Source organism: Drosophila busckii, chromosome 2R (genome assembly GCF_011750605.1).
Source record: "Drosophila busckii strain San Diego stock center, stock number 13000-0081.31 chromosome 2R, ASM1175060v1, whole genome shotgun sequence".
NCBI lineage: Eukaryota > Metazoa > Arthropoda > Insecta > Diptera > Drosophilidae > Drosophila > Drosophila busckii.
In genome coordinates this window covers 23,037,522-23,065,389 of record NC_046605.1, presented here as the reverse complement: position 1 = coordinate 23,065,389, position 27,868 = coordinate 23,037,522, and the positions used below count along the sequence as shown (strand labels likewise).

Genomic DNA, 27,868 nt, shown 5'->3' with positions numbered 1-27,868 from the left:
CTCCCAAATAAAAATTTCGTGCCCACCGGTGATTTAGACTGTGTTTTCAAAATGTACTTTATCTATTGTTAAAATTTTGTTTGGTTTTTAAGATTTTTTTTTGACTTTTAAGATTTCGTTTGGAAATTTCTTCAAATAATTTTTATTTATTGATTTCTGAATATTAAAAAATAATTATTTATCAAAGCTAAAGTATTTTTTTGATATTTAGAAATATACTTCAAAGTCGCCATGTCGCGATCGTGTAAGCGTCTGTGCGGAACTGCTGGGTACAATAATGTCATTAATTTCATGCAAGATACCATTGGTAGCCACAATATCACATTTTGTGACGCCAGCGTTCTCAATTTTAGGGCGACGATCTCGAGTGATGCGTAGACGTTCACCAGAAATGGATTCTATTGATCGCACAAATGGCCACTTGGTCGGAATGATGCCAGCACAACAGACGACATCATTGACAATATGCATTTTAACTTGTGCCTCAATCTCTTCAGTGCTCTGAATGAAAGTCTTGGATTCGGCAGACTCACTGAATTCCTCAAACGCATCATTCTTGGGCACCAGCAGAGTCAAGCTTTGTAAGTTATTAGAGAGCAAGTGCGTTAAATTAGCCTTTCGTACTAGCTCCAGGAATTTACTAAAGTTGGTATTTGATTCTAGGGTTTGTAACAGATTCTGTGGATTTAAAAATTATTACTACTAAGTCAAGCGGATAGTAGCAATGCTTTACTTACATTTTTCGGTGGAGACAGGGGTCGATCTATCTGATGTAGCACTGATCCGCAGCTATCGGCGTCGAAGTACACGAGGCGAGCACAGTTGACGGTGGCCCTGTTAAAAACATCTGAGAAGAGTCCATGTGTTGAGTAGAGATTAAGACGAACATTGGTGCCTGCCATTGTGGGCAAAGAGCTCTCCGACAAGTCGCAGGTTTTAATCATCGGCTTGATCACATGATAATTAAGAAACTCCCAAAGATCCTTATTGTCTTTTAAATGCTCTGGTTCTTCATATAAAAGTTGAGACCATACAGAGTGTTGCAATGCGCTATCTGTTGGGGCAAAAACTGTCACATTGTAAAGATCGTCCAACTCATCATCAAATCCAGACGCTTCTATCAGTCGCTTGAAGATTGTCAAATTTTTTTCTAACATTAAGGAAGTCATTGGAAGCGCGGACGCAGTGGGTAGTACAGTGTCAATAACATGTAGTACACCGTTTGTGCCCATGATATCTATGTCCAATATCTTAGCAGCATTATTTATATTAATTGAATCTATCTCCGTTTGATTCAGTACACGTTGTTTGCGATTTAGTAGAAGGGGCTCCCCTAAAAGATTGTAGGTAGTTGTATTACCACCTGGTACCATGGCTAAAGAGCAGAAAGTGAAATCCAGCATGTGATTTTTTAGTATGTCTATAAATGAAATAGAAGAAATACATATTATAGTAGAGCATTACGTATTATGAAGAAAATGTATGGCTATTTACTGGATGCGCAGCCAAGTCCTTTCATCAGGGCACGACGCAAATGAGGTTCCAACTTTTTGAAAGCTTCATTAGTAGGAACAAAAATTGTCACAGGCTGATCAGTTTCAAGTAAAGCACTCATATTCGTCTTCTCCAGCACATTGCGCATAATGGATATATCAACACGCTCTCGTATGATATCCATTACTGTTTTAGTTAGAGGCTTCAGCACTCCAGTCAATGTGTGTAAAACAGCTTGTTTCGATAGCCTATCGTGACTGCCGATCGGCACACAATTGGCAGAATAACGATAATACTCGGTACCTAGACTGTGTGGTAACTGATAGGCGTTGATGCGAATTTTCTGGTTAGCCTGCGCACTGTTTAGCAGTTTCTCACTGAGAATATTCTCTAGTTGCACATCATCTAACACAGAATGTAGTTTGAAAATCGATGTCTGTGCGCGCCCAACATTCTATGAAATATTTTTACATTAATAACTTTGATGGTTCACAGGTAATTTAGAAAGCATTTATTTACGTTCTCCTCGTGATGCTGATCACGATACTCCTGAAAAGCGGCATCATTGGGTATAAACAAAGTCAATGGTTTGTCTTTCCGTAACATTTCGCCCAAATCTCCAGAATATTTGCCACTCTCAATAAATTGTTTTGCCCCCATGAGCTGTGCGGTTGTTTCAATGTCGTTAATTTTGATCTTTTCGCATGGTGTGGTTAATTGCGCATTATTTGGGCGTCCATATCCATAACAGCACTGGCGCGTTAATGTCAATGTCTTCTTGTTACCATTTTGATTAACGCTTGAATTGGAAAAACAGATTTTTTTTACAATTTTTTTAATCTTAATTTTTACTACATTTCTATCTTACATTTTAGTGCAAACGTATTTGTTCGGCTTTACATCACATGAGTTAACGGTGAAATGAAAGGTATCACTGACTTCGCCGACATCTGTTTCATCAGTAGCATTCTCGGATTCTTCCTTTTTAGTGCATACATTCTGTCTATTTAAATCAAAATATGTGTTATATCCCATAGGATAGGACATAGTCCTAGAGAATTTTAATGTTGAGCGCAGCCAACTTTAAGCTTTATTAAACATTGACTTGGGGCCCGCTGTAATCAAACTTAAGTACTCACTTATACATACACAATTAACGGAATATTTAAATTCGAATATTTCAAAATCATTTATCCGATTCATTGATGCGTACATAGTTTGTATCAATTTGAATGGGAATTGAATTAAATTACAAAATTTAACTCGATCTGCTTCGGATATAGGAGTATTTCCATCAGAGAACAGCAATTGTGGCACTTTTTATGCGCAATGGTAGCACCCTAAAAAAGCAAGCGCGAGACCATACGCTCACACAGAAAACACGGGATAATACATGCACACACACACACACAACCCAAATTGTGTGTGCACTTCACAAAACACACAAGAATAGGTCTGTGTGCTTTAGCCACTCAGAAGACAAAAGCAAAGAAAAATGTTCGTAAATACAAAATGCGATCGGCTGGCATAAGCATAAGCGAGAAAAAGTCTCGCTTGCTGTTTCGCTCTGTTTGCATTGGTAGCGATGCGGACGCGCCAGCAGGTAGCGAAACAGAAGCACAGACAAAATACACACAAAATTGTATGACCTTTTTCGTGTGCATTGCTTCGGGAAGCTGATGCCCACACACAAAATACTGGTCTGAGACACAATTTCATTTGTGTGTGGCAGTGGCACAATGGTAGTACACATTGGGTTTAAAGGGGTGTGCACTCTTGCCGTTCCCTGATCTACATACCAATCTTGGGGTATCCAATTCTTGTGGCCTTTGAAATCTTGTTGTTCATACAGACATGCATGGCTTAATCGACTTCGTTTGTCTTGCAGCTCAATTTCTTCCCTTTTGCCAAAGAGTATACAATATATAGATTCTGAAATGAACTTCATTTCCAGACGCGCCCTTTTTTTGTGGCGGGTGTGGACAAACAAGAGGAAATCTCCATCGTGTAGTCGCCGTAATTGTTTCTTTTTTTTTCAATCAATTTCGGCCTCATTGGAATTATTGATAATTTTGGTAAATTTGATAGGTTTTACATCTTTGGATGATAACTTTTGCATTTTGCTATATTTTTTGAAAATTTAGATGGCATTTAAGCTTTTTTACTTATTGATAACTTTGTGATTTATCAATAACCATTATATTCTCCGATACATTATAAAAGCTTGTATTATTGATAACTTTTAATTTGATCGATACTTATTAACCTCTTTCCACATGTGATTTTTTTAAAGTTTTCAGATTTTTAACTTAACTTTAAATTATGCGGAGCTTTCCAAATCTGAATATTCCGAACAGGTTTTATAGGGTTTTAGTGATATTTAACGCTATGCGTTCGTAATATGTAGTAGTTTTATTGAGAGAAAAATGTAGCTTCCCTGCTGCATTTTCCATATCTGAAAATATCATTTTTTAATTGCTAACATATTAAAAAGATTAAGGGAAAATTGAGTTTTCCCGGAATTGTCCGGTAAAAGTTCAAATTTGGTCCTGTGAAGCACCTTAGATATTTTTATTGCATTTTTGTAAAAATTAAAAAACAAGTGGACAAATTAAAGTTGGGCGCCACCAACTTTGTAAATACACTTGACTAGGGCATCGCAGCAAACACCCGCATGCCCTCAAAACAGTTAACGCGTCACAGCTCGTTTTCGCTGTAGCGTCGCCGCTGCGACAGCATCCACGGCCAGGACGTTTTATGGGCGCTGTCAGCTCGTGCACCCCGCTGTCTATATTGAAAATTGAAATGTAAATAATTCCAAGTTTATTAGTATCGATCCGGTCTGAACTTTTCACCAATCGGGTCAAAAACAGGACCGAGGCATTTTGTGGATTATTTTAAGATGTTATGTAATGCACTATAATATCGTTTTTTTTCGATTTTCGGGGGAGTTAAACTCAAATAAAAAAATTAAAAAAAAAGCGTTACTCTGGATATAGGTAGCACCTAACATACCAAATTTTGGTCCTGCTCTAGCTTTATGAGTTGCAGAGAAAACGCACTCATACAGCGGACGGAAAGACGACATGTTCATCATCAACTCAGCTCGTCGAGCTGATCAAGAATATTTATACTTTGTGGACGCCTACTTCTCCTTTTTACATACATTTGCACAACTCCATAATAATACCCTTTTCCATATTTTACAAAAATCGCAAAATGTAAGATGAGCATTGAAGTTCGGAACTTTCGATGACCGCACAAAGTTTTTGGGACAGCGTTCGATATGCCAAATCCCAATGACAGATGACAATAAAGAGTGATGCAAATGGCTTATATACTTCTTGGTTAGTATTTTCCAAGATGACCACAAAATTGTTTGCGGTATCATGAAGCTGTGCAAAGATAGACAGGAAGAATGCAGGCGTGGCAACCCACATACCAAATATATTCTTGATAGGCAAGACAATAAGTCGATAACCATGTCGCGTCTGTATGAGTGCGTGTTTCTCAGCAACTATAAGAGCTAGAGCAACCAAATTTGTTATGTAGGTGCTTCTATATCCAGGACACAGGTACAGATTGCCACTTCATAGTGCTTCCCCATAGTTTTAGTTTTCTATCATGTTACACTCTCTGATAAATTCTGGAATTTTCGATCACTTGTGTACTTATCAGAGGCAGGGGTGGCACTTTTTAAGCACCATGGTGCCCCCCAACAAATCATGAGTATGTGTACATACGCGCTCACACAACACAGGGGCATAAGCGCATACTCACATACCCAAGACAAGGCATGGGTACCAGCAAAGTCCCGAAAGACAAGGCTAAAGGATCACAAAATCGATCGCTTGTCAAAAGCATAAGCGAGAAATAATCTCGCTTGCTGTCTCGCTCTGCCTACACTGGCAGTGGCGCCGACGCGGCAGCAGGTAGCAAAACAGAAGCACAGAAAAATTGCATGACCGTTTTTGCGTATTTCCTCACATACATTTTCAGGAGTTTGAGTTTACCCACGGAATAATTGCAGGCTATCCATGAAAGAATTATCGGGCGGCAACAGCCTCGGCTGCTTGTGTGGGTAGTACCATGTAAGTAATATAGTAATTTTTAGGGTGAGTGCACGCATGTAGTTTTATGGTACTTATCGTTCATTTTCATATTTATAGGATAATTGTTGCATTATGCGCTATTTTATGGCATTTTCGATAGCTGTGGAGCTTTTTAATAACTTTTGAATTTTCGAGAACTATTTTTTTTTTAACTTGTGGGTTTATTGATAATTATTGAAAGACCTCCACATGAAAGATTTTTATTAAAATTTCCAAAATCATGCAAGCCCTTGTTATTCAGAGGAAACTAGAGTATTCCCGGATTTGCTGGAGAAAATCGGAACTCGCCAAACATAAATATTTTTTTTTATAGATTTTCAGTGAAAATTTCAGATTTTTATATCTTCGCGTTAATGCAAGCTACTTTTATTGAGAAGAAAATTCACTGTACCAGGATTTCCCGGTTGCAATTTTGAAATCTGAACACGATAAATAAATGTTTTAATTCAACATTGAGTAAAAATTTCAAATCTTTATCCTTGCCTTTTGTGAATGATTTCTTATTGAGAGACAAATTGAGGTTTTCAGTGGAAATGAATTTTGCTGAAAATGTCAGCTTCCTATCTCTTATGGGTTCTGCTATACAGCGATCACTTCTACACCGTCACTATCATTATTTTTACCATCCGTCAGATAGAAAAAACTCTTTTTTTATATAGATAAAATGTGCAAAATAAAAATATTGTGATCTACATTTGCGCAGTGTGACAATATAACTATGAGCACAAAAAGATGTGGTGCGAATAGTCTGATAAGGATAAAGATAATGTTTTCGATTTTTTCATAATGCTTACCCTTTCCACCAAGACTCCAAATTGGATCCAACTACAAAACCTTCCAATGTTGTAAGGAACTCACCGCTAAAAAATGGAAACGATTGTAGGAATATCTCAGACGGTTTAGGTGATTTCACATCAGTAGTTAAGGCACCAACGGCTGTGTAAAATTAAAATTGTAAATCTTTGGTACATTAAATATTTTACAATACATACCGAACGGATTTAGATTCGATCTACTGACTGGTAATTGTGATAGGGTTAACTGACCATCCTGACGACCAGACCGTTGCTCCTCTATCGGAATAAATTCCACGTCTTTTACATCACTGACAAAACTGTTAATATATATAGACAAAAGTCGCTTATTAGGTTATTGTAGGCTTGTCAAAATGTTTTATAAATATATTTAATATATATACTTTTTTAAATATTAATTATATAACACAATTTTTTTTTATTAGGAATTATTTTGAAGCTTATTAGAGTTTGCTTACTTTCCATTCGATGCCAACAGGAATGAAGCCACAGCAGCAGTGCGCGGTTTTTACACGCTGACACTTTCCAATATACCAACTTTTATATATGTATTTATTTATTTATTTAATGTCAACTAACTGCTAATAAAATAAATATGTATATGTATATGTTTATGTATTGTAGTTATGGTTGGTTTATAATATTGATTGTGTGCTTATTTATTGGGAGTGTTAAACAGACCCAACATTTGTTGCAATGATTGGGGAAAACCCAGAAAAACCCAATCAGATCTGGATTAAAGTTAATTGTTAATATTTAAGTAAGTTAAGATACACCGCTTAGTAATAAACTTGAGGTCTCTGTGTTGATAACAGAATAAAGTTTATTATAATCAGCACAGAGAACTCGAAGAGGCTCATGCAGTAAATAGTTAGTTGTGCAAAAGTTAAGAGTTAAGGGAACAAAATTTCGAGTATACCTAACAGGAACCGAGAAATTAAGTTGACCCAACAAATATATGAAGAATCAATTTCCCCTTTAATTAATTTAATCATGAACATGATTCGTCGATTAGGTAAAGATGGAAGATTAATTAAATGTAGTCTACTAGAGTAAGATGGTAGATCAACACCTGGCAAATCCAGTTAAAGCACGTAAAGCAAATATATCAAATTTTTTTGAACAGACTTCAATACTAATCTGTGTTCGAGTATTGTGGAGACCAAATACAAGATCCATATCCCAGAATCGGTCGAACAAGAGATATATAAATAGTTAGTGTGTAAGGTCATCAAGATTCTTTAGCCCCACGTTGATAAGCCGACAACTTGGAATTGCCTTACTGAAGTTAAAGGAAACATGTTTGTCAAACTTCAGCTACTATCAGGAGAATACCCAGGTCGATTAACCTCCATAAATCTGTTTGAGAGGGCAAGTGATTCCATGTAGTAGTTGCACGCTGTGAGGCGAGTGTGCCTATGGAATGACATACTTTTAACATTCAGAGCAATTAAGTTTTAATAACATTATTTTTGCACCAATTAAAAAAGGCAATCAAGATCGGTCTGCAATAAAGTACTGCATGACATGTCTCTAAATGATAGACACAGCTTCACATCATCAGCATACATCAAAATATTGGAATGCATAATGACTGAGGGAAGATCGTTAATAAATAGGTTAAAGAGCAAAGGACCAAGATGACTACCTTGAGGGATTAATATGACGCGTCAGCAAACTCACCCCGCTTCACAGTGGTCGAACCCATATGACAAAAAAAAAAAAAGCCGAAGTCAAAATTTTACACTTCTAAGTCTCATCTCATAATTAAATGAACTTTTTGAATCAAACACATTTTTAGAGTGGGAAAATTCACTCTTTGTTAAAAAATACCATAAAGATAGACAACGCACTACGCAATTCAGTGCGTTGTGTTTTGTATCAAAGTGACGTTAATATTAAAATATAATTATTGATGTTATTCGATCAGTTATTTACTATGATTTTTACTTTATAACAAAGCTTATAGCAAAGCTTATCGTGAAATATCGTTTCATACAAAAATAAACCTTTTGTGAGAGTATTTCGCTTTGTGCTTGTACTTTCACTAAAGCTGTTCATTTTTTTTTTGTTATTCCTAGCTTAATAATAGATTCAAGTACAAAAAGATTCGGCCACCGGGAGCTGCTCAGCGTCATTCTTCTTTGATCCGAATCAGTTTTACATAGAAAAGTAGATTTATTTTTACTTATTTTTTATTTTTATTTTTGATATTGTTAATAAAAATAAGTTAAATATTGAAGGCGAATTATTAGTTTTGGAAAAAAAAACAAGTGGACAGGTTAAAGTTGGGCGCCACCCACTATTTAAATAACTTGACAGGATCGCAAACAAACACACGCATGCACTCACAAACACATAGACACAAAACAGCTAACCCGTCTCAGCTCGTTTTCGCTGTAGCGTCAGCAGCGACGCCGGCCTGTCTCGGCAGCGTCGTTTGTATGGCGCCGTCAGCACGTGCACCCCGCTGTCTTTATTGAAAATTGAAATGTAAATAATTCCTAAGCTATTTATCCGATCGTTCTTGAAATTTTGCACAATCGGTCGAAAACATGACTAGGCAATTTGTGATTTATTTCAGATTTTTAAAGAATTTTTTTTTACTGCCTTATATCTATCGTTTTTTTTCGATTTGCGGGCGAGGGGGGAAAAAATAAAACAAAAAAAAATAAAAGCGTAGTGTCCTGGATGTAGGAGCACACCTACACACCAATTTGGTTGCTCTAGCTCTATTATAGTTGCTGAGGAACACGCACTCATACCAGACGGACGGACGGACAGACGGACATGGCTTTATCTATATCTCAGCTCGTCGAGCTGATCCAAGAATATATATTTACTCTTATGGTCTGCCACGCCTCCTTCTCCCTGGTACATACATTTGAGCAACTTCATAAAAACCCTTTTTCCATTTTTACAAAAATGTCAAAGTGTATAACAAAATTATTAAAATTCATTCCGATTGTTCCTGTGGCAACTATATGGCAACACTGCGCGCTGTCTATATTCAAAAATTAAAATGTGAATAGTTCCTAAATTATTTTTTTTTTTTTTTTTTTCATAGGCCGAGAACATGACAAAGTGTTTTCGTGATTTATTTCAGACTTTTTCGATTAGTTTTATAGGCGTAATTGGTTTTTGCCGTAGCCACCCAGAAGAAAGGAGGAAAGGAAAATATTCTCACATACGAAATGCGATCGGCTGGCATAAGCATAGGCGAGAAATAATCTCGCTTGAGATAGCAAGCGTCTGCACTGGCAGCGGAACAGACGCGACAGGAGGTAGGGAAACAGAAGCACACATAAATTGTATTATCTTTTTTCATAAATTTGAAATATGAACATTTTTTTTTTCTTTTTTTAATGTCAAACATCATTTAAAGTTTTCAAATATTCTGGAGATCTGTTGTACCCTAACTTAAACTTGTTTTATTTAGCAGTCCTTTTTATACACTTTGACATTTCTGTAATAAATGGAAAAAGGGTATTATGAAGTTGCTCAAATGTATGTAACAGTGGATGAAGGAGGCTTGTCAGATCCCCATAAAGATATATATATATTCTTGATCAACTCGGATGACTGTCCGTCATGTGATGATGCGTGTTTCCTCCAGCACTATAAGAGCTACCAGTAACCACAAATTTAGGTATGTGTACGCTTGATTTATTTTTTTTATTGCCTCCCCCCTCCCCGCAAATCGAAAAAAAAACGATTTATAAGCAGTTCAAAAAATTTTAAACGGGATCGTGATAAAAAACTTAGAATTATTCACTTTCACATACTTTTACTAGTAGACAGCGGGGTGCAGCGTGCTGATCGCGCCATACAGAACGTCGCTGCCGACGCAGCGCACGGCGTCACGCTGACGAGCATTACACCGCGAAAATACGAGCTGTGACGCAGTTAGCGTTTTGTGTGTATGATGCTTGTGAGTGCATGGCTGTGTTTGTTGCGATACCCTAGTCAAAATGTATTTAAATGTTAGTGGCGCACAACTTTAACCTGTCCACTTGTTTTGTTTGCAACATTTCTCCGATTCATCGATTGAATACTTAATTTGCTATAAAATGTCAAATATTTTAGTTTCACTAAAAAATGTTTTATATTTTTAGTTTTGTTCATCTTAAGCTCGCTCAGTTAAAAATATTTGTTCAAAACATCGCGATTGCTGTGTAGCCCACTTAAGTCATTTTGTAAATCATTGTTCAAGTACAGCAGAAAGTTTGATACATCGGTTGTTTAAAACATATTCATTTCAGAATTTGAGGACCCACACAAAATAATGAAGTCAATACAATAAGCTCTCTTTCGTATTTGATTAACGATATGAATTAGACTGTACTATACTGGCAAAGCATTCCAGCTAATGTTCCATAAAAGTGCATTTATTTTCTAATTGTTGCTAAGTACTGGGCTCATTCAGCTAAAAGAATGGTAGTGGGGAGGGGAGGAGGAAATGGTCCGTGCTTATCTGCCCGCTTGCAGTTGTTGGTAATATTTGGTAAACAAGCTTTGAAAATCCTCAGAAAAAATCCATTTTTTATCATCAATTGAAAGTGAACATGTGACAATTTCAACATTGTAGACAATATAAATTAGTGTAATCTTATAAACTTTACATAACTTCCGAAAGATAAATGTAAATTTGGGGATGTTCGATAGTCGTTTTGGCTTCAAATGATGAGCAATTGGCAACAAATTCTTAGTAAAAAAAAATTATTACAAGAAATTTTTGATGTTAATTTGCGCAAAACCATGATTCATTTTAGAGATAGATATTGTTTCTATGAAAAATATTCTAAGCATTTTCCGTAAATTACGAATTTCCTATACAATTCTTTCAAAAATATATCGTCATATTTGATATTTTTAATTAATTCTAATAAGAATAACTTAGTTTTGATATCACCATATCCAACACTTGGAATTATCGATATTTTTCGTTCATTTAAGGAACAATTGATAACATGTAACTTTTCGATCATTTTTGACCTTTCAAAAACAGTTTAATTAATCGACTTATAGATTTTTCTTATATGTTCAACTTAAGTTCGATTCTATTGAAAAACGTGAACGTTGGTTTGTCCCATTTGCAAACAACATTCATTTTTCTAGCTAACATGCGGGGATGGGCCATGAGGTTGTCCGCATAATCTGATCTCCGATCAGTACAAATCGAAACTCGCTTTCAATTGCTTGGTTGGTGACGTACCAACGGAATCCTAACGCACACCGAGCAGCACGTGATAGAACTACACGCAGTCTGTTAAGCTCGTGCTTTGACGCTGTAACCGTAGGTCCAAGTCGGCGTTATTAGTGCTTTGATGAGCAGTGCTTTAGTGTTCATCTGCAGCTTGTTTGAGGCAAGGAGCCAGTCGAGCTTCTTTAGCTTTTCAAGGCACTTGGTTTTTACTGCCATGTCCGTCTGTATGAGTGCGTGTTTCTCAGCAACTATAAGAGCGTAGAGCAACCCAAATCCCGGTTATGTAGGCTGCTTTCTATATCCTAGGACACACGGTACAGATGCTGCCCCACTTCCCCATACGCTGCTTCCCCCATGCCGTCTTTGTTCTTTATCAGCTGTCGTACACTCTCATGATAAATGTTCTGGAATTTATCGATCACTTGTGTACTTATCAGAGGCAGGGGTGGCACTTTTTAAGCACCATGGTGCCCCCCAACAAATCATGAGTATGTGTACATACGCGCTCACACAACACAGGGGCATAAGCGCATACTCACATACCCAAGACAAGGCATGGGTACCAGCAAAGTCCCGAAAGACAAGGCTAAAGGATCACAAAATCGATCGCTTGTCAAAAGCATAAGCGAGAAATAATCTCGCTTGCTGTCTCACACAAACCCACACGTGCTCTGTCTTGATTGGCGACATCAGGTAGCAAAACAGAAGCACAGAGGGTGTTCAGAGCGATTTCTAACGGCAAGAACATTCAAGAACTTTGCCAAAAGAAATCGGAATTTTCACGGAAAATGAGGAGGACAAGGCTAGACTTCTACTACAAACCCATTTTCCCATAAGTAACGTATTGAATGTGTCAGACATAGTGATAGAGGGGGGGACCAGTCTGCAGCCAGAAGACCCAACTGGAGAATAGCCTCAAATATAATCAAAGAGCTTTAGATTATCTACTACATATAAACCAGCACGCGTATAGGGCAGGCAGATCTACAGAATCAGCGCTAGTAGAACTCACGAGCTCACTCAAAAGTTCAGTGAAAGCAAATGGAGTTGCCTTCGGCGCCTGAATGGACATTGAGGGGACATTTGACAATACAGCACAAGACGTTGTAGTAAAAGCAATGACTAAAACAAAAGTAGCGATGGTGATGTGGTAGAACGCTTGCTAGACACCAGGAGAGCAGAGGTGACGGTAGGCTCCCTAACATTCAGAGCTCAGACTAAAAGAGGCTACCCGCAAGGAGGCGTTCTATCGCCAATTTTGTGGAGCATTGTTGTAGAAAAGCTTCTTGAAACACTTACAGATAAAGGATTTGAATTTCAAGGCTACGCCCATGACATTAGCATTATCTGTAACAGAAAGTATGCGCTCACCCTATGTGAGAGGATCATGCTAGGACTGAGACTAAGCGTGGGGTGGTGCAAAGGCGTGGGGCTGAATATAAATGCAGCTAAAACTACGGTAGTTGCATTCATAGATAACAACCTATGTACAGCAGGTGTAATACTAGATAGTAGGCTAAAGTAGAAACGCCAATTAGAAAATTCTATCAGAAAGGCAACCATTGCTCTGCTGAGCTGTGGTAAGAACCGGGGCCTTTCTCCAAAGATACTTATGTGGATGTATGTAGCTATGGTACGACCGATCATCAGTTACGGGGCTGTGGTATGGGCTGGGAGGGTTGAAATGTGCGAAAAAGTATCTGAGCGAAGTTCAGAAGCTGACTTTCACTCGCAAATTAGGCGCTATGCGCACCTGCCCGTCTACAGCGTTGGACGAACTGCTCGGGCTGCCACTGCTGCATATCTATCTTAACAGTGTGCAAAATAAGCAAACATTAGAATCCTAAGGAGTTTTGACTGGACTGTCTGGACAATATCAATATTGCTATTGCTGGCGTTCCCCCATAGTTGGGAGCCATAGGTCCAGATGGGCTTGAGTACGGAATTGTAGAGCAGGACCTTATATTCAAGTCTGAGAGAGGACCGAGCGTTGATAAGCCGGTGGGGGCTATTGGCTTTTAGTTTTAGTTGCGTTCTCTTGGCTTCGATGTGCCTACGCCATGTGAGTCTTCTGATTTGATTTGTGATTTTTTCGGGTTCAACTGATTTTTGATGATGTGTGCGATTTCGTTTGGGCGAAATTCCATTAGCTCTTGTTGTTGCTTAGAGTCACTCACAACATTAAGTTGGTATTGTGAATGAATTTGTGGCAGGATTTGGCTGAAACACATTTTCAAGGTGTCCAAGATGTTTTGGCCTCTTGTCTTCAATCACTTGCGGTCCAGCCGCCCTAGTTTGGTTTCTTATCGCATCACGGTTTCTGTGGTGGCATAGAGTTGGAGAGCTTTCCAACAGTGAGTTTTTCGTTAGAAGAGGATGATGTTGCTGGATGTATGTCTGATGTTGACTATTTGCTCTTGTTGGTTTTTACAGCTTGTAAGCTTGCGGGTGGCGCTTTAAGCCTTTGGACGTGCCATATGGCACCTGTGAGACGCCATTCTCGTTTAAGGGCGTCGCTTTTCTAGAACGAGTTTCTCGATTTGCTGATTTGACTGAGTGTGTAAGGCACTTGTGCGTTTTGAGGAATTGCAATGCGGGCTGCGGTGACCAAAATTGGACTCTAGTGTTTTGATAAGGCTGTCGATATCATCTTTAACGTTGAGTACAGGATTTAGCGTAATGTGTGAGCTTATATATTTCCTATACCATATCCATTTGTTTTTGTGTGAAGTCAATCTAAGCGGTTGATCATTACTGGATGACTGAGTAAATTAATTAGGAACGGGTGATGGTCAAAATGAAAAGATCTGAAGACTTTGCGCACTGATCAAAGTTTCGAGTAATTTTTGGTAATGCGAAGTTCTATTAAGTCAGGGCCAGTTTATTTGGGTCCCTGTTGGCCAAGTATGTGGTCTACCGGGTGGAAACGTGGTCGAGTTTGTTGCTGGCTTTTATAATTACATTATAGTGCTGCTTCCTTTTGGAGTCACAAGGCGCGATCCCCAGTGTGTGTGCTTTGCATTGTAGTCTCCTGCTGCTATGAAATTATCTCCTAGTGAGTCGAAGAACTGCATGAACTCTCCTTCAGTTATGGAGAAGCGAGGGGGGCAATATACTGCGGCTAGAGTAAGTTGTTTACCACTATCCAGTTTTATTCTTATTGTTGTGGGTTGTAAATAATTTTCTGCGAGCTCCTTGTAACGGTGATGCTCGATATGGTTTCTGATCAGGATATCAGTCCCACCGTGTGCCTTGCCATCGGGATGGTTTGTTGCATAGACTGTGTAGCCCCTTAAATTTAAGATATATTTATTCGTCAGATGTGTTTCTGACAGTAGCATGCGTCAATGTTTTTGTCGAGCAAGAATTGAGATAACTCAAGCTTATGCTGTGAAACGCCATTATCATTCCACGTGGATATACATGGAGAAGCCATTGATTATTTGGACTGATGTTATAGTAACATTTGTATCAAGAGATTCTGATTACGCATTAAGCCTTGCACAGTTGTCCGCATGAAGGACATGAATTCCATAATGCTTTGTTGTTGGCTAGAGAGCAGTGCCTCAAGGTTATTTTGTTGGTGTTCCATAGGCTGCCATATTTATCTCAGGCTTTTGGGTGCAATGCATTTGGGGCAGTGGGCTCCAATCCTGATTTTAAAGTGTCTGCAAATGTTGAGGATCCGGAGTCAAGCGACGATTTGGTTGCCGACGAGAAGAAGACCTCTGGGTGTGATTTAGATGGTGTAAGTCGTACATTTGCGGAGCGGGGCGTGGTTACTCGCAGGTGGATTCGACCTTATATATTGGGCAACCTTTGTAGTTAGTACCTTTTGGTACTAGAGTCGTCTTTGCTTGCTAGGCAGTGTGCAGGGTCGTAAAGCTGTCCACAAACTACGCACTACGCGGAGTGTGCAGTATGACCGTGTGTGGCCATATTCTTGAAATAAATACATTGTACAGGGCCGTTGCGTTTATGTGGTTCTTCTACAGTATATAGGGTGCACTTCGTTTTTTTAAGAGTTTGTTGTCTGGCTCCAGTTCTATCTTGAGAGCGGTTGGGGCTTCTTATCCTTGTTGATTGAAGACTGTTTTAGCGTTAAAGCCTTTATCATGTTAGAGCCTGAGTTTATTTCTGAAGTGTTACATCTGATTCTATGCCTTTTAAGACCACTTGTAAGCCCTTACTGTTTTTAATTGATACGTGTAAAATTTTTGTGTCGTTTAGATGCATGGATAATATTCTAAAACTGTCTTCTGACTTCGTTTGAACTTTTGTTTCACGAATGTTACTCCGTACAAGGGAAATTATGTGGAAGTTGTCTTGTTCAATGAGCTCTAAAATTTTGCTCACAAGGGCATTGGAACTTTTCTCCCGTATATATATATATAGGAGGTGGCTTTGGCTTGAGTTGAGTTGAGTTGTCTGCTAGAATTTGAAATCTATTGGTGGTGTTAAGTTTCTCGCTTGAAGCTGCTTTCATACTGCTGCCGGGTCATTTTCGCTCTTGGCATTAGGGGGCTTAACTTCCGTTTAATTTGAATGTAGAGATCCATTCCAGTCTGCACGAGTGCGGCATCGCTTGCATTGTTAATCGAGAAGTTGGTTTTGGTTGCTTTTGTTTTGATTGTTGATTTATAGGGGGCTTTTTTTGACGCCGATGACACATAGGGAGCGAGTGTTGCCAACGATGGGCTTGAGCGGGCGGCCGATACCGTTGCGGTCGTTGTTGCAGTTATTGTTGCGGTAGTCAGAGAGACTGTTGTGCTAGTCACCGTAGGTGAGAGCATGTCTCTTGGCCTATTGCATGTCAGCTTTTGCTTGTTCGATGTTTGCTCAATGCACTTCGGATGCTCTGAGACGTAGAGCTGGAGAGCAAGAACGACCTCGATCACTTGTTAAGTACAAGTGGTTAAGTGTTAGGTCTCGGGTAATTGACCGTTCGAAAAGTACTGCATCAGCAGTATTTTGAGTTGGCTCGGCCACGAAAGAGAGTACGCATTGTTTCGCTGAAGCTTAAGCCGGCGTTCGTCTTGCTCGCGCTGTCTTTGCTTGTGACGAATGTCGATATGATTCATCTTTTTAGTTTTTTGATATATTTTATTATTATAATTATAATTAATCAATTAATTAAATATTTAGTGCGTTTTCATCGCACTTAGCGTCTTTTCGCGTTTTAGACATGTTATACACTCTCACTGCACTCTAAACTTGTGGGGCTTATTTTTTTTTCGTCTGCATGCGACGACGATTGCAATTGTAATAATACTCATAATATCGGGATTAGTTTGGCAGTGCTTAGGATCATTGAACAATTTGAGCAAAACCAATATGGTAACCATACTCTGGGTCCCGAGCCACGCCGGGATAATCAGAGGATTTCTAACGAGACATATCTACATAATTATAAAATTGTGGATGATGCAATATGCTGACTTACCTAGAGCATGACGAAACTTCGGAATACTTACTAGAGGAGTGTTCTGCTTAGGACTTAGTTCGTTGGTAACTTACACCCTAGACACTAGTAAGATGAGGAACTTGAAACCAAGAAAAATCTTGGCATTGCTGCACAGAATAGGAACTCTAAATCATCTACAAGGAACTTTAGCTATCTAAAATTGTTGTGGTGCATCCAATTTTTTACTTCTCCAACAGAACCACCAAAGTACCAAATCTTTGAATTAGAAACATTAGCAATTATTTATACGCTACGTAGATTTCTTACATATTTGCAAGTTTCCTCATCACAGATTGCAACACCTTAACAATGATACTTAATAAGATAGGTCTTAATCCTAGAATAGCTTATATGGCCTCTAGAATTGCAAAATCATGATTATAAGGTCGCACCCTGAGCAGGAGCTAAAAAGGAACATAGACACATGAAACTGATGCACAAATGTAATGATAGACGAAACCAAAAGCTTTTAGCACATAAAAAAATTCATGAATCTGAAAAGTATGCAAGAAAAAACTAAACATTAGCTATTTGAAATGCGCAATGGCATAGTTTAGAGAAAAACGTGCAAGAGAAAATGGTCAACTGGCTCACCGAAAGCCAATGCACACTCCCCTGTTTTTTGGCATGAAGTCCAAATATTCAAGAAAAGCTTTTTTGGTTTTGATTTTATATTTTCAAAGCAGATACTCCAAGCACATTAAATCGGTAATACAAAATTGTATAGTTGCAGCCTTGGGTCTGTGTACCAAGGCGTCAAAATCAAACAAGTGATCTTAGCTTTGTTCACATATGCAATGCATTGCATTGCAATTGATTAATTTTGTGAAAGTTTAAACATGTCTAAATTATTATTTTCAAGATGGAAAATGAAGAGCAAGGTATGTTTAATATAAATCCTTAGAAAGACTCGTTTATTATGCGTTATTTGTAGCTTATGTGCTTTCTGCTGTTATGCTGATTTATTTTGAAAAGTAAACCCAATCACTCATGTATAATAGAGTAGAACTAAACCCGCCGCCAATCTGTGCAAAAAGTAAATATGCGTCGTTTTCATTAAAAAAAATAGATATACTATTTTAAAGGTTAGTACTCCTTTTACGCATTTTTGCGCTTTTTTGGAATAGCTGAATGTATTGCAGCTATCTATGCTTTCAGCAATTTACAATAACTCAAAGAATGCAGAACCAAAAAAACAGAGACGTCAATTTTGGATTGGATTTTCAGTCAACTCGGCGTTGATTAGGAATCAATCATTGATTACATTAACTTAAAATCAATAGTTTTCACAACTACGTGCGAAAAAATTTGTCAAAATGTTTCCAATCTAAAACAAGTGGACAGGTTAAAGTTGGGCGCCACCAACATTTAAATACACTTTGACTAAGGTATCGCAACAAACACACGCATGCACTCACAAGCACATACACACAAAACAGCTAATGCGTCACAGCTCGTTTTCGGTTTAGCGTCAGCAGTGACGCCGCCGCAAATCTTAACATGCCAAACGCATTAAATATTTTTCATAGATATTTAATGAAAATTTCAGATTGTAATTTTGATTGAGAGAAAATAGAATTGTCCGGATTCCCCGAGAGAAATTTATACAAATTAGTTCACATCAAATGACTAATAGAACTTATACTCAAGTAATGCTTAGCCAAGTGACACACAAGCAAGCTAATTGTTCAGAAAGGCCTGCAATGCCACGCCAGACATTTGACTGTTATACATACTTTGTGTGTAATTCTTTTACGTACTGCACTTTGCTAAAATTTGTTTTATGTGGCAGGAGGAACGGTAACCAAAAAATTTATACATAATGTGTGTTGAGTGCTAAAAAATATTGTCATTGCAGCTCTCTGATCCACACTCTATTAGAGAATGTTGCAGAATGATTTTTTTAATTTATTTTTTTATAGAATTTCTTTTAACAACTTATTGAATCTTATTATTAATATTCATTTTTTTTTTTTTTTTTTTAACTGTCCTGTTTTTATTGAATCTTCTCTTAAAATTGAGACTAACAATAAGTTTACAATCTTATAACTAACATTATCTAAAACAGTTTCTCTAAACTGTTTTAGGATTGCACGTTCCTAGATTCTATCGCTGTGTTGGTAGGTCGTTACGACGCAGACGGGAGCGGCTGCCACGCCTTGTTAGCCCTTCGCGCGAGGATTAGGATGCGAAGAAAGCTTGCTTTAGTATTTTACCTTGTGTTCAGCTATTAAATCTCTGACTGGTTGAATATTTAGATCTTTCTGTATGGTTTCGTTTCGAACGTACCACGGTGCCCCGGTGATAGTTCTAAGGATTTTTTACTGGACTCTCTGGACAATATCAATATTGCTATTGCTGGCATTCCCCCATAGTTGGGAGCCATAGGCCCAGATGGGCTTAAGTACGGAATTGTAGAGCAGGACCTTATATTCAAGGCTGAGAGACGACCGAGCGTTGATAAGCCAGTGGAGGCCATTGGCTTTTAGTTTTGCGTTCTCTTGGCTTCGATGTGCCTACGCCATGTGAGTCTTCTGTCGAGGTGTACTTCAAGATACGTCACTTCGTTTGCTTGCGGGAGTGCGGAATTGTTTAGTGTGATCGCGGTGGACAATTTTGCCTGTTTAGGGTAAACATAACATGTTTGCTTTTTTGTTCGTTTACTTTAATTCGCCAGTCAGAGAGCCATTCTCCACTTCGACCAGATGAAGAGCCAGTTGCGCTGCGCTTGCATTAGAGGCACTCAAACGGCTGAGAATAGCTGTTTCGTCAGCAAAGGTGGATGGTGTTTCGTCTACTTGTTGGAATATCTGCTGTGTAAGGGACATATAGCGTGGTCCAATTACGCTGCCTTGTGGGACTCCAGCTCTGACACATAGTCGTCAGACATAGGAGAATTACTGCAAATTTCCTGTCATATAGACTCTAATAATTTGTGTGTGTTATTATTAGGAAGCGTTGTTCTGATCTTATGCGTTAGTCTTACTAGACAGAATCTTTCGAATGCTTGGGATACATCTAAAAATATTGCAGTGCAATATTCTCGGTTTTCGAATGCGCTTCTTATTTCAGATGTTATGCGATTAACCTGCTCGATAGTGCCGTGTGTTTTTCACGAAACCCAAATTGATGTGATGGAATTTTGTTGTGGATTCTTAGAAATGGATTTATCCGAGTCAGCATTTTTCAAAGAGTTTTGACAGGCAAGATAGTAGGCTTATAGGTCTGAATGACGATGGATTTGTGTGATCCTTGCCTGGCTTTGGTATCATTATTATTATTGACTTTTTCCATCTCTCTGGGAAGTAACCAAGCTTGGTGATGGGGTTGAAGAGTTGCACGAGAGTGCAAACTGCACAGTATGGGAGCTCAATAATCATTTTTTGGCGTTAATTGGTCGAAGCCTGGTGATTTTTCGGGTTCAACTGATTTTTGATGATGTGTGCGATTTCGTTTGGGCGAAATTCCATTGGCTCTTGTTGAAACTGAGAGTCACTTGTTAATGTTGGTATTGTGAATGAATTTGTATCCAGAATTGGCTGAAACACATTTTTAAGGTGTCCTGCAAATGTTTTGGCTCTGTCTTCATCACTGCGGGCCCAGCCGCCTAGTTGGTTTCTTATAGGCATCACAGTTTCTGTTGGTGGGCATAGAGTTGGATGAGCTTTCCACAGTGAGTTTTTCGTAGAAGAGGATGATAGTTGCTGTATGTAGCGATGTTGACTATTTGCTTCTTGGTGTTTTAACGCTTTGGTAAGCTTGCGGGTGGCGTCTTAAGCCTTTGACGTGCATATGGCGAACCTGTGAGACTGCCATTCTCGTCGGAGGCGTCGCTTTCTAGAACGAGTGGCTCGATTTGCTGGATTGTCTTCTTTTACCTGTAAGGTGCTTGTGCATTTTGAGGAGTTGCTATGGTGACAAAATTGGACTCTAGTGTTTTGATAAGGCTGTCGATATTATCTTTCACATTGAGTACAGGATTTACCGTAATGTGTGAACTTATGTATATAATTCCTGTAGCAGATCCATTTGGTTTTGTGTGAGGTCAATCTAAGCGGTTTATCATCAGTTACTGGATGACTGAGTAAATTAATTTAGACGGGTGAGTGGTCAGATGAGAGATCTGAGAGCTTTCGCACTGTCAAGTTTGGAGGATATTTTTGGTAATTGCGAAGTCTATTAAGCAGGCAGTTTATTTTGGTCTGTTGGCCAGTATGTTGGTCTACCGGGGAAACGTGGTCGAGTTTGTTGATGGCTTTTATAATTGCATTATAAAGCCGCTTTCCTTTTGGAGTCACAGGCGAGATCCCAGTGTGTGTGCTTTGCATTGTAGTCTCCTGCTGCCTAATGAATATGGTTCTCCTAGTGAGTTCGAAGAACTACTATGAACTCTCCTTCCAGTTATGAGTTGAAACGAGGAGCAAATACTGGCGGCAGAGTTTGTTACCACTATCCAGTTTTATTCTTATTGTTGTGGATTGTAAATAATTTTCTGCAAGCTCCTTGTAACGGTGATGCTTGTACGGTTTCTGATCAGATACCAGTGCCACCGTGGCCTTGCCATCGGGATGGTTTGTTGCATAGAATGTGTAGCCTCTAAAATTAAAGTTATATTTGTTGGTCAGATTTGTTTCTGACAATAGCATGACGTCAATGTGTTTGTCGAGCAGGAATTGAGATAACTCAAGTTTATGCTGTGAAACGCCATTAGCATTCCACGTGGATATACGTAGAGGATTGATTATTTGGACTGGTGTGATACTAACATTTGTATCAAGAGATTCTGATTACGCATTAAATCTTGCATAGTTGTCATATTTATCTCAGAGTTAGGTGCTTTTGGGTGCAAGTATTTGGCGTAGTGGGCTCCAATCCTGATTTTAAAGCGCATGCAAATGTCACATTTTTCCTTATTGAGGATCCGGAGTCAAGCGACGATCTGGTTACCGATGAGAAGAAGACGTCTGAATGTGATTTAGGATGGTGTAAGCCGTACTTTGCGTGAGCGCGGCTGGTGACTCGCTGGTGGATTCGACTTTTTAACTCCTTATATATTAGGAAACCTCTGTAGTTAGCTGTGTGATTAACACCGCAGTTGCACCACCTTAGAGTCGTCTTTGCTTGCTATATGTGCAGTATGACCGTAAGTGGCCATATTCTTGACAATTCATACATTGTACAGGACCGTTGCGTTTATGTGGTTCTTCTACAGTGATTCTGCGATGCAGTAGAAACTGAAGTTTGTATATAGGGTGCACTTCGTTTTTTTTTAAGAGTATTGTTGTCTGGCTCCAGCTCAACCTTGAAGAGCGGTTGGGCCTTCTTATCCTTGTTTAAGATGTTGAAGACTGTTTTGGCGTTAAAGCCTTTATCAGTAGGAGGCCGGAGTTATTTCGTGCAGGGTTACATCTCCCGAATTCTATGCCTTTAAGACCACTTGTAAGCCCTTACTGCTTTTTAATTGATACGTGTAAAAATTTAGTGTCGCTTAGATGCTTGGATAATATTCTAAGGCTTTCTTCTGACTTCGTTTGAACTTTTGTTTCACGATTATTACCCCGTACAAAGAAAATTATGTGGAAGTTGTCTTGTCCAATGAGTTCTATGATTTTGCTGACAAGGGCATTGGAACTTTTCTCTCTTATATATCGGAGGTGGCTTTGGCTTCTTTTTAACGCCTTCTTCGGGCTGCAGATTCATCTGAGTTGTCTGCTAGAATTTAAAATCTATTGGTGGTGTTAAGGTTTTCGCTTGAAGCTGCTTTCATTTTCGCTCTTAGCATTAGGGGGCTTAGTTCGTTTAATTTGAATGTAGCGATCCAATCCAGTCTGCACGAGCGGGGGATCGCTTGCCGTTGTTGGTCAAGGAAGTGGTTTTGTTTGCTTTGTTTTGATGTTGATTCATAGAGGGCTTTCTTGCCGCGATGACACAAAGGGAGCGAGTGTTGCCAACGATGGGCTTGAGCGGGCGGCGATTACCGTGCGGTCGTTGTTTAGTCGATGTTGCGGTAGTCAGAGAGACTGGGGGGGCTAGTCACAGTAGGTGAGAGCATGTCTCTCCCATTGCATGCCAGCTTTTGCGTGTTCGATGTTTGCTCAATGCACTCGGTGCTCTGAAACGGTAGAGCTGGAGAGCAAGAACGAGCTCGATCACTTGTTAATTGCAAGTGGTCGAAGTTTAGGTCAGGGGTAATTGACCGTTCGAAAAGTACTGCATCAGCTGTATTGTTTCGCTGAAGCTTAAGCCGGCGTTCATCTTGCTCGCGCTGTCTTTGCTTACGAATGTCGTTATGATTCATCTTTTTAGTTTTTTGATATATTTTTATTTATTTTTTTATTAATATTAATTTAATCAATTAATTAAATATTTAGTGCGTTTTCATCGCACTTAGCGTCTTTTCGCGTTTTAGACATGTTATACACTCTCACTGCACTCTAAACTTGTGGGGCTTATTTTTTTTTTCCGGAGTACTATAAAAACACGTCTGCATGCGACGACGATTGCGAACTTGTTTTTTTAAATACTATGAAATAATAGATTATTTGTATAGAGTGTATATTTTACTCCAGATTTAGTTTTCTTCTCGAAGGAATTTATAAATATATACTTATGTACATATATATGTACATATATAAAGAAAATGCTTTCCACGAATGTGTCGGCCACTACCCCAGACAAGCAAGTAAGATTACATACTTAGTTAGTGTTGAGCTAATAAGCTTTTTTATTAGCTATTTTGTTTATTTTTACGAATTTAAAAATCGTTCACAGATTTCTGAGTTTATAGTTAAAGGTTACAAGTTTATTTTGCTATTAAGTATTTGGCCTCGTCGACTAGGCCAAATACTTAAAGCGATATTTCAATGTACATATATGTATTGCAAGACTCAAGTAGTCTTGAGACACATTCGATTATGCTGACGAATATAATTAACTAACAGCCCCTTATTGGGCTGTGTTTAATTATTAACTATTGTCTCGAATTAGACAAAGTTGATGGCGGACAGACTCGAATTAGTCTGTGCCCTCGACAACGACTTGATATGTTAAAAAGCAATAGGACTCGATTAGCCTTTGCTCTACGAAGAATTATTTGCGACTGTTCCAAATGCCCTTAGCAACAGGCATAGAATCTAATATATTTGATAAAGCGAGAATGATGAAACAAGATAAAAAGAAAGCGAGAGTGCAGCTGTGCAGAAAGCAAGTGCTAAAACGAAAGGAGTTAGTGAGAACGCACCAAGAGAGCGCGAGCTTATATTAGTGCAGTGCCGAATGCACGCTCATAGAAGAGAGCGCGTTAGTGCAAGCGCAAAGAGGAGAGTGTAAAGCTAAATTGCGAGCTTAATATAGATCAGCTGTTTGTAGCTGATGATTTCAATATATTTGGTCTTGCAAGACCAAACAGTTAGCTTTTTAGAGTCTTTTATTAACGATTCCGACTCAGAAAATTCGCGATTAAATATATATAACTTTCATTGAATATTCATTTTATTGCGTTAAAAAAGTTTAACGCTTGCATTCAGTCAGATGACTTTAATTGCGCGCCGATTCTAAGGCAAAAATTTGTACTAACAGTCTCTCTATCTGAAGTGTGTATGTATGAAGTATTGTGAACGACGAAGAATATTTTCCTACATATGTAAATGCAATTCTCAAAGTCAGTGTGAAGCGTTCTTTTATATTCTCATAGAGTTCAAGCGTGAGTAGGAAAAACAACTAAAAAGGAAAGGCTTTCCGGGTCCATCTTATTAGTATGCATTGAATAGTCTGCGTGTTGATATCGAAAGACATTTTGTGTAGTATTGACAAATAGAAACCACGCCATTAATAACAAGTGGACAAATTAAAGTTGGGCGCTTTTAGATACACTTTGACTAGGGAATCGCAGCAAACACACGCATTCATTCATTAACACATACTCACAAAACAGTGGACGCGACTCAGCTCGTTTTCGCCTGTAGCGTCAGCAGCGACGCCGCAGCTGCGTCGGCAGCGACGTTTGTATGGCGCGGCACCCCGCTGTCTATATTGAAAAATCATAAGTTATTTATCCGATCGTTCTGAAATTTTTACAATCGGTCGGAAACATGAATAGGCGAATATGTGATTTATTTCAGATATTTAAAGATTTTTGTACTGCCTTATATATAGTTTTTTCGATTTGCGGGGGAGGGGGGAGGAGGGTGAAAAAAAAGAATAAAAAAAAGCGTTCGGGTTTGGATATAAGAGACATATACCAAATTTGGATTGCTCTAGCTTTTATAGTTGCTGAAAAACAGGTGCTCAAACATTCAGACGGGCAGACGGACATGGCTTTATCGACTCAGCTCGTCGAGCTGATCAAGAATATATATACTTTGTGGGGTCCGCCACGCCTCCTTCTTCCTGCTATATACATTTGAGCAACTTCATAAAACCCTTTTCCATTTTTTACAAAAATGTCAAAGTGTATAAAAAACGTTATAAGGCAGAACAAAAAGGCAGTACTTTTATTTGTCCACTTGTTTTTATTTTAATTAGAGCGTTTTGATTCAGGTAAGCACAAAATTACAGACTTTCGTTATGGTCTACATGTACATATTTACATACAATATTATTGGTAAAGATTGCTTAAAATTCTGTTTAGTGTATTTTTTGCGTTCATTTGTGAAAGTTAAAGAAAGAATAAATTTTTATCGAACTGTCAAGTTAAACACTTTAGCAAATACTCAGAAATGAGAAATAGTGAAAGTTAAACAATCAAAAACTACATATGTACCTAATTTTGCATAACTTGAAACTTCACTTACTCACTTAATAATAGCACTAAGCATACGTCAAAATAAGTGTAAGAATCTGGAATCTAAAGTACATGTACATATTTTGTATGTCTATCATGGGGTAGGGTAGGCAATATAAGATGTGTGCTTTATATACATATACAATGTACATATGTACATATAGTTCCATGTGCTACAAAGCAGAAAGAAACAGAACACCGTAAAATCATTCATATAGAAAATTAATCAGAACTTGCAAAAAAATTTTTTATTATTCGTAACCAATTTAATGGTAAATATTCTACTCTCAAAAAAAACTCTACTTGAAAATTAAATAATAACAAAGTAACAAAAAAAAATGTTTATATTTAATATTTTTACTTACTCGTCATAGAATGGTATTGCGTACGTAGCATAAGCCCAGAGCAGAAATACCCACAATTTAAGCATCTTTTATATGATTTATGTACATATACTACATATATAGTATTTTACTGTATATGTATGATACTTATTCACACCTTGATTTTAACAGAAGCCAAACTTAAAAAAAGGAAAGATATTTGTTAATAACTAAATGAAAGCCAAATAGGCTTAATAATAAATCTAAATATTCGTATTTAAGCACGCGAATGTAGTTGAAAATAATATTTAGTTTTTCTTCTGTGCTCAATTTTTCAGTCTAAATATGGATTTAATGGTAATAGCATTGTTCACTTTAAACTAAAAAAGTACAGCCTATTAGCATTTTACGGTTAAGAAGCAGTTTGTATTGCCGACTGCGCATCCGAGACTAACAATAAGTTTGGGAATAACTGACTCAGAACGAGAGGGGCGTATGCTATTTATATGCTGCTGCTGTTGCGCACCATTTTAAGAGAGGAAACATATATTATCCCAGCGGCACAGAGTTCCATTACCGGATGGATTATTTTAATGCTACTTTGCTGAAATTAATGCGAAAATAGTTCACTGCTTTACTTATGGCTGCTTTGTTTGCTAAGCAATAATGTAATGTAAACAAGAAAGTAACCAAGAGCAGAAGTTTATATTTTGCGATGTGAACATTTAACATACTATTTTCGATTTGTTTATACTGCTGTATATTAACGCCGCAAACATATGTATCTCATTAGATTCTTCTGGGAAGTAATGATACTTTTTTTTTTTATTTATTTTTTTAGTAACAGACTTTCAAACCAATCACAAATCCAACCCTAACTCATAAACGAGATGATATACATTGACACAGAGCCATTATTTTAAAATCTTTTTTTTTTTTTAACTTTGTTGTTTTTATTGAATCTTAAATAGAGAACAAAAATAAGTAAACAAATCTTATATTATTATCTAACAGTTTCCTAAAACTGTTTTGGGATTGCACGTTTCTAGATTCTATCGCTGGTTGGTAGGTCGTCACAACGATGACTGCCCAGCCTTGTTAGTCCTCGCGCAAGAGGATTAGGATGCGAAGAAAGTTTGGTGTAGTATTTTTCCTTGTGTTCATCTATTACATCTCTGACTGGTTGAATATTTAGGTATTTTTGTATGTTTTTGTTTCTAAGGATTTTTGACTGAACTCTTAGGACAATGTCAATATTGCTGGGAGCTGGGAGTTGGGAGCCGTAGGTCTTGATGGGCTTAACTACGGAATTGTAGAGCAAGACTTTATATTTAAGACTGAGAGAGGACCGAGCCTTGCCTTTAGTTGCGTTCTCTCGGCTTCGATGTGCCTACGCCATGTGAGTCTTCTGTCGAAGTGTTTTTGCCTTTGGGAGTGCGGAATTGTTTAGTGTGCGCAGTGGGCAATTTTGGCTGTTTAGGGTAAACGTAACATGCTTGCATTTTTGTTCGTTTACTTTTATTCGCCAGTCAGAGAGCCATTTCTCCACTTCGACCATATGAAGAGCCAATTGCGCTGATGCATGCATAGGACACATAGAGTGGCTAGTCGTCTACTTGTTGGAATATCTACTGTGTAAAGGATACATAACGTTGGTTCGAGTATGGTGCCT

General features: G+C 38.2%; 2 protein-coding genes across 2 annotated transcripts in view; one reads left to right on the top strand and one right to left on the bottom strand.

Annotated features, from left to right (window-relative positions):
- LOC117135093 overlaps positions 1 to 27,868 on the top strand; it is a 92,906-nt gene that overhangs the window by 27,772 nt on the left and 37,266 nt on the right. The gene's annotated exons all lie outside the window — the stretch shown is intronic.
- LOC108603436 (transforming growth factor-beta-induced protein ig-h3) lies at positions 192 to 26,396 on the bottom strand. Its single transcript, XM_017992258.1, has 8 exons — positions 26,239 to 26,396; positions 6,599 to 6,720; positions 6,401 to 6,542; positions 2,363 to 2,497; positions 2,014 to 2,293; positions 1,495 to 1,948; positions 738 to 1,420; positions 192 to 678 (listed from the first exon to the last, which is right to left on the bottom strand). The coding sequence occupies exons 1-8, from the start codon at positions 26,301 to 26,303 to the stop codon at positions 208 to 210; spliced, it is 2,352 nt and encodes a 783-aa protein (XP_017847747.1). The 5' UTR covers positions 26,304 to 26,396; the 3' UTR covers positions 192 to 207.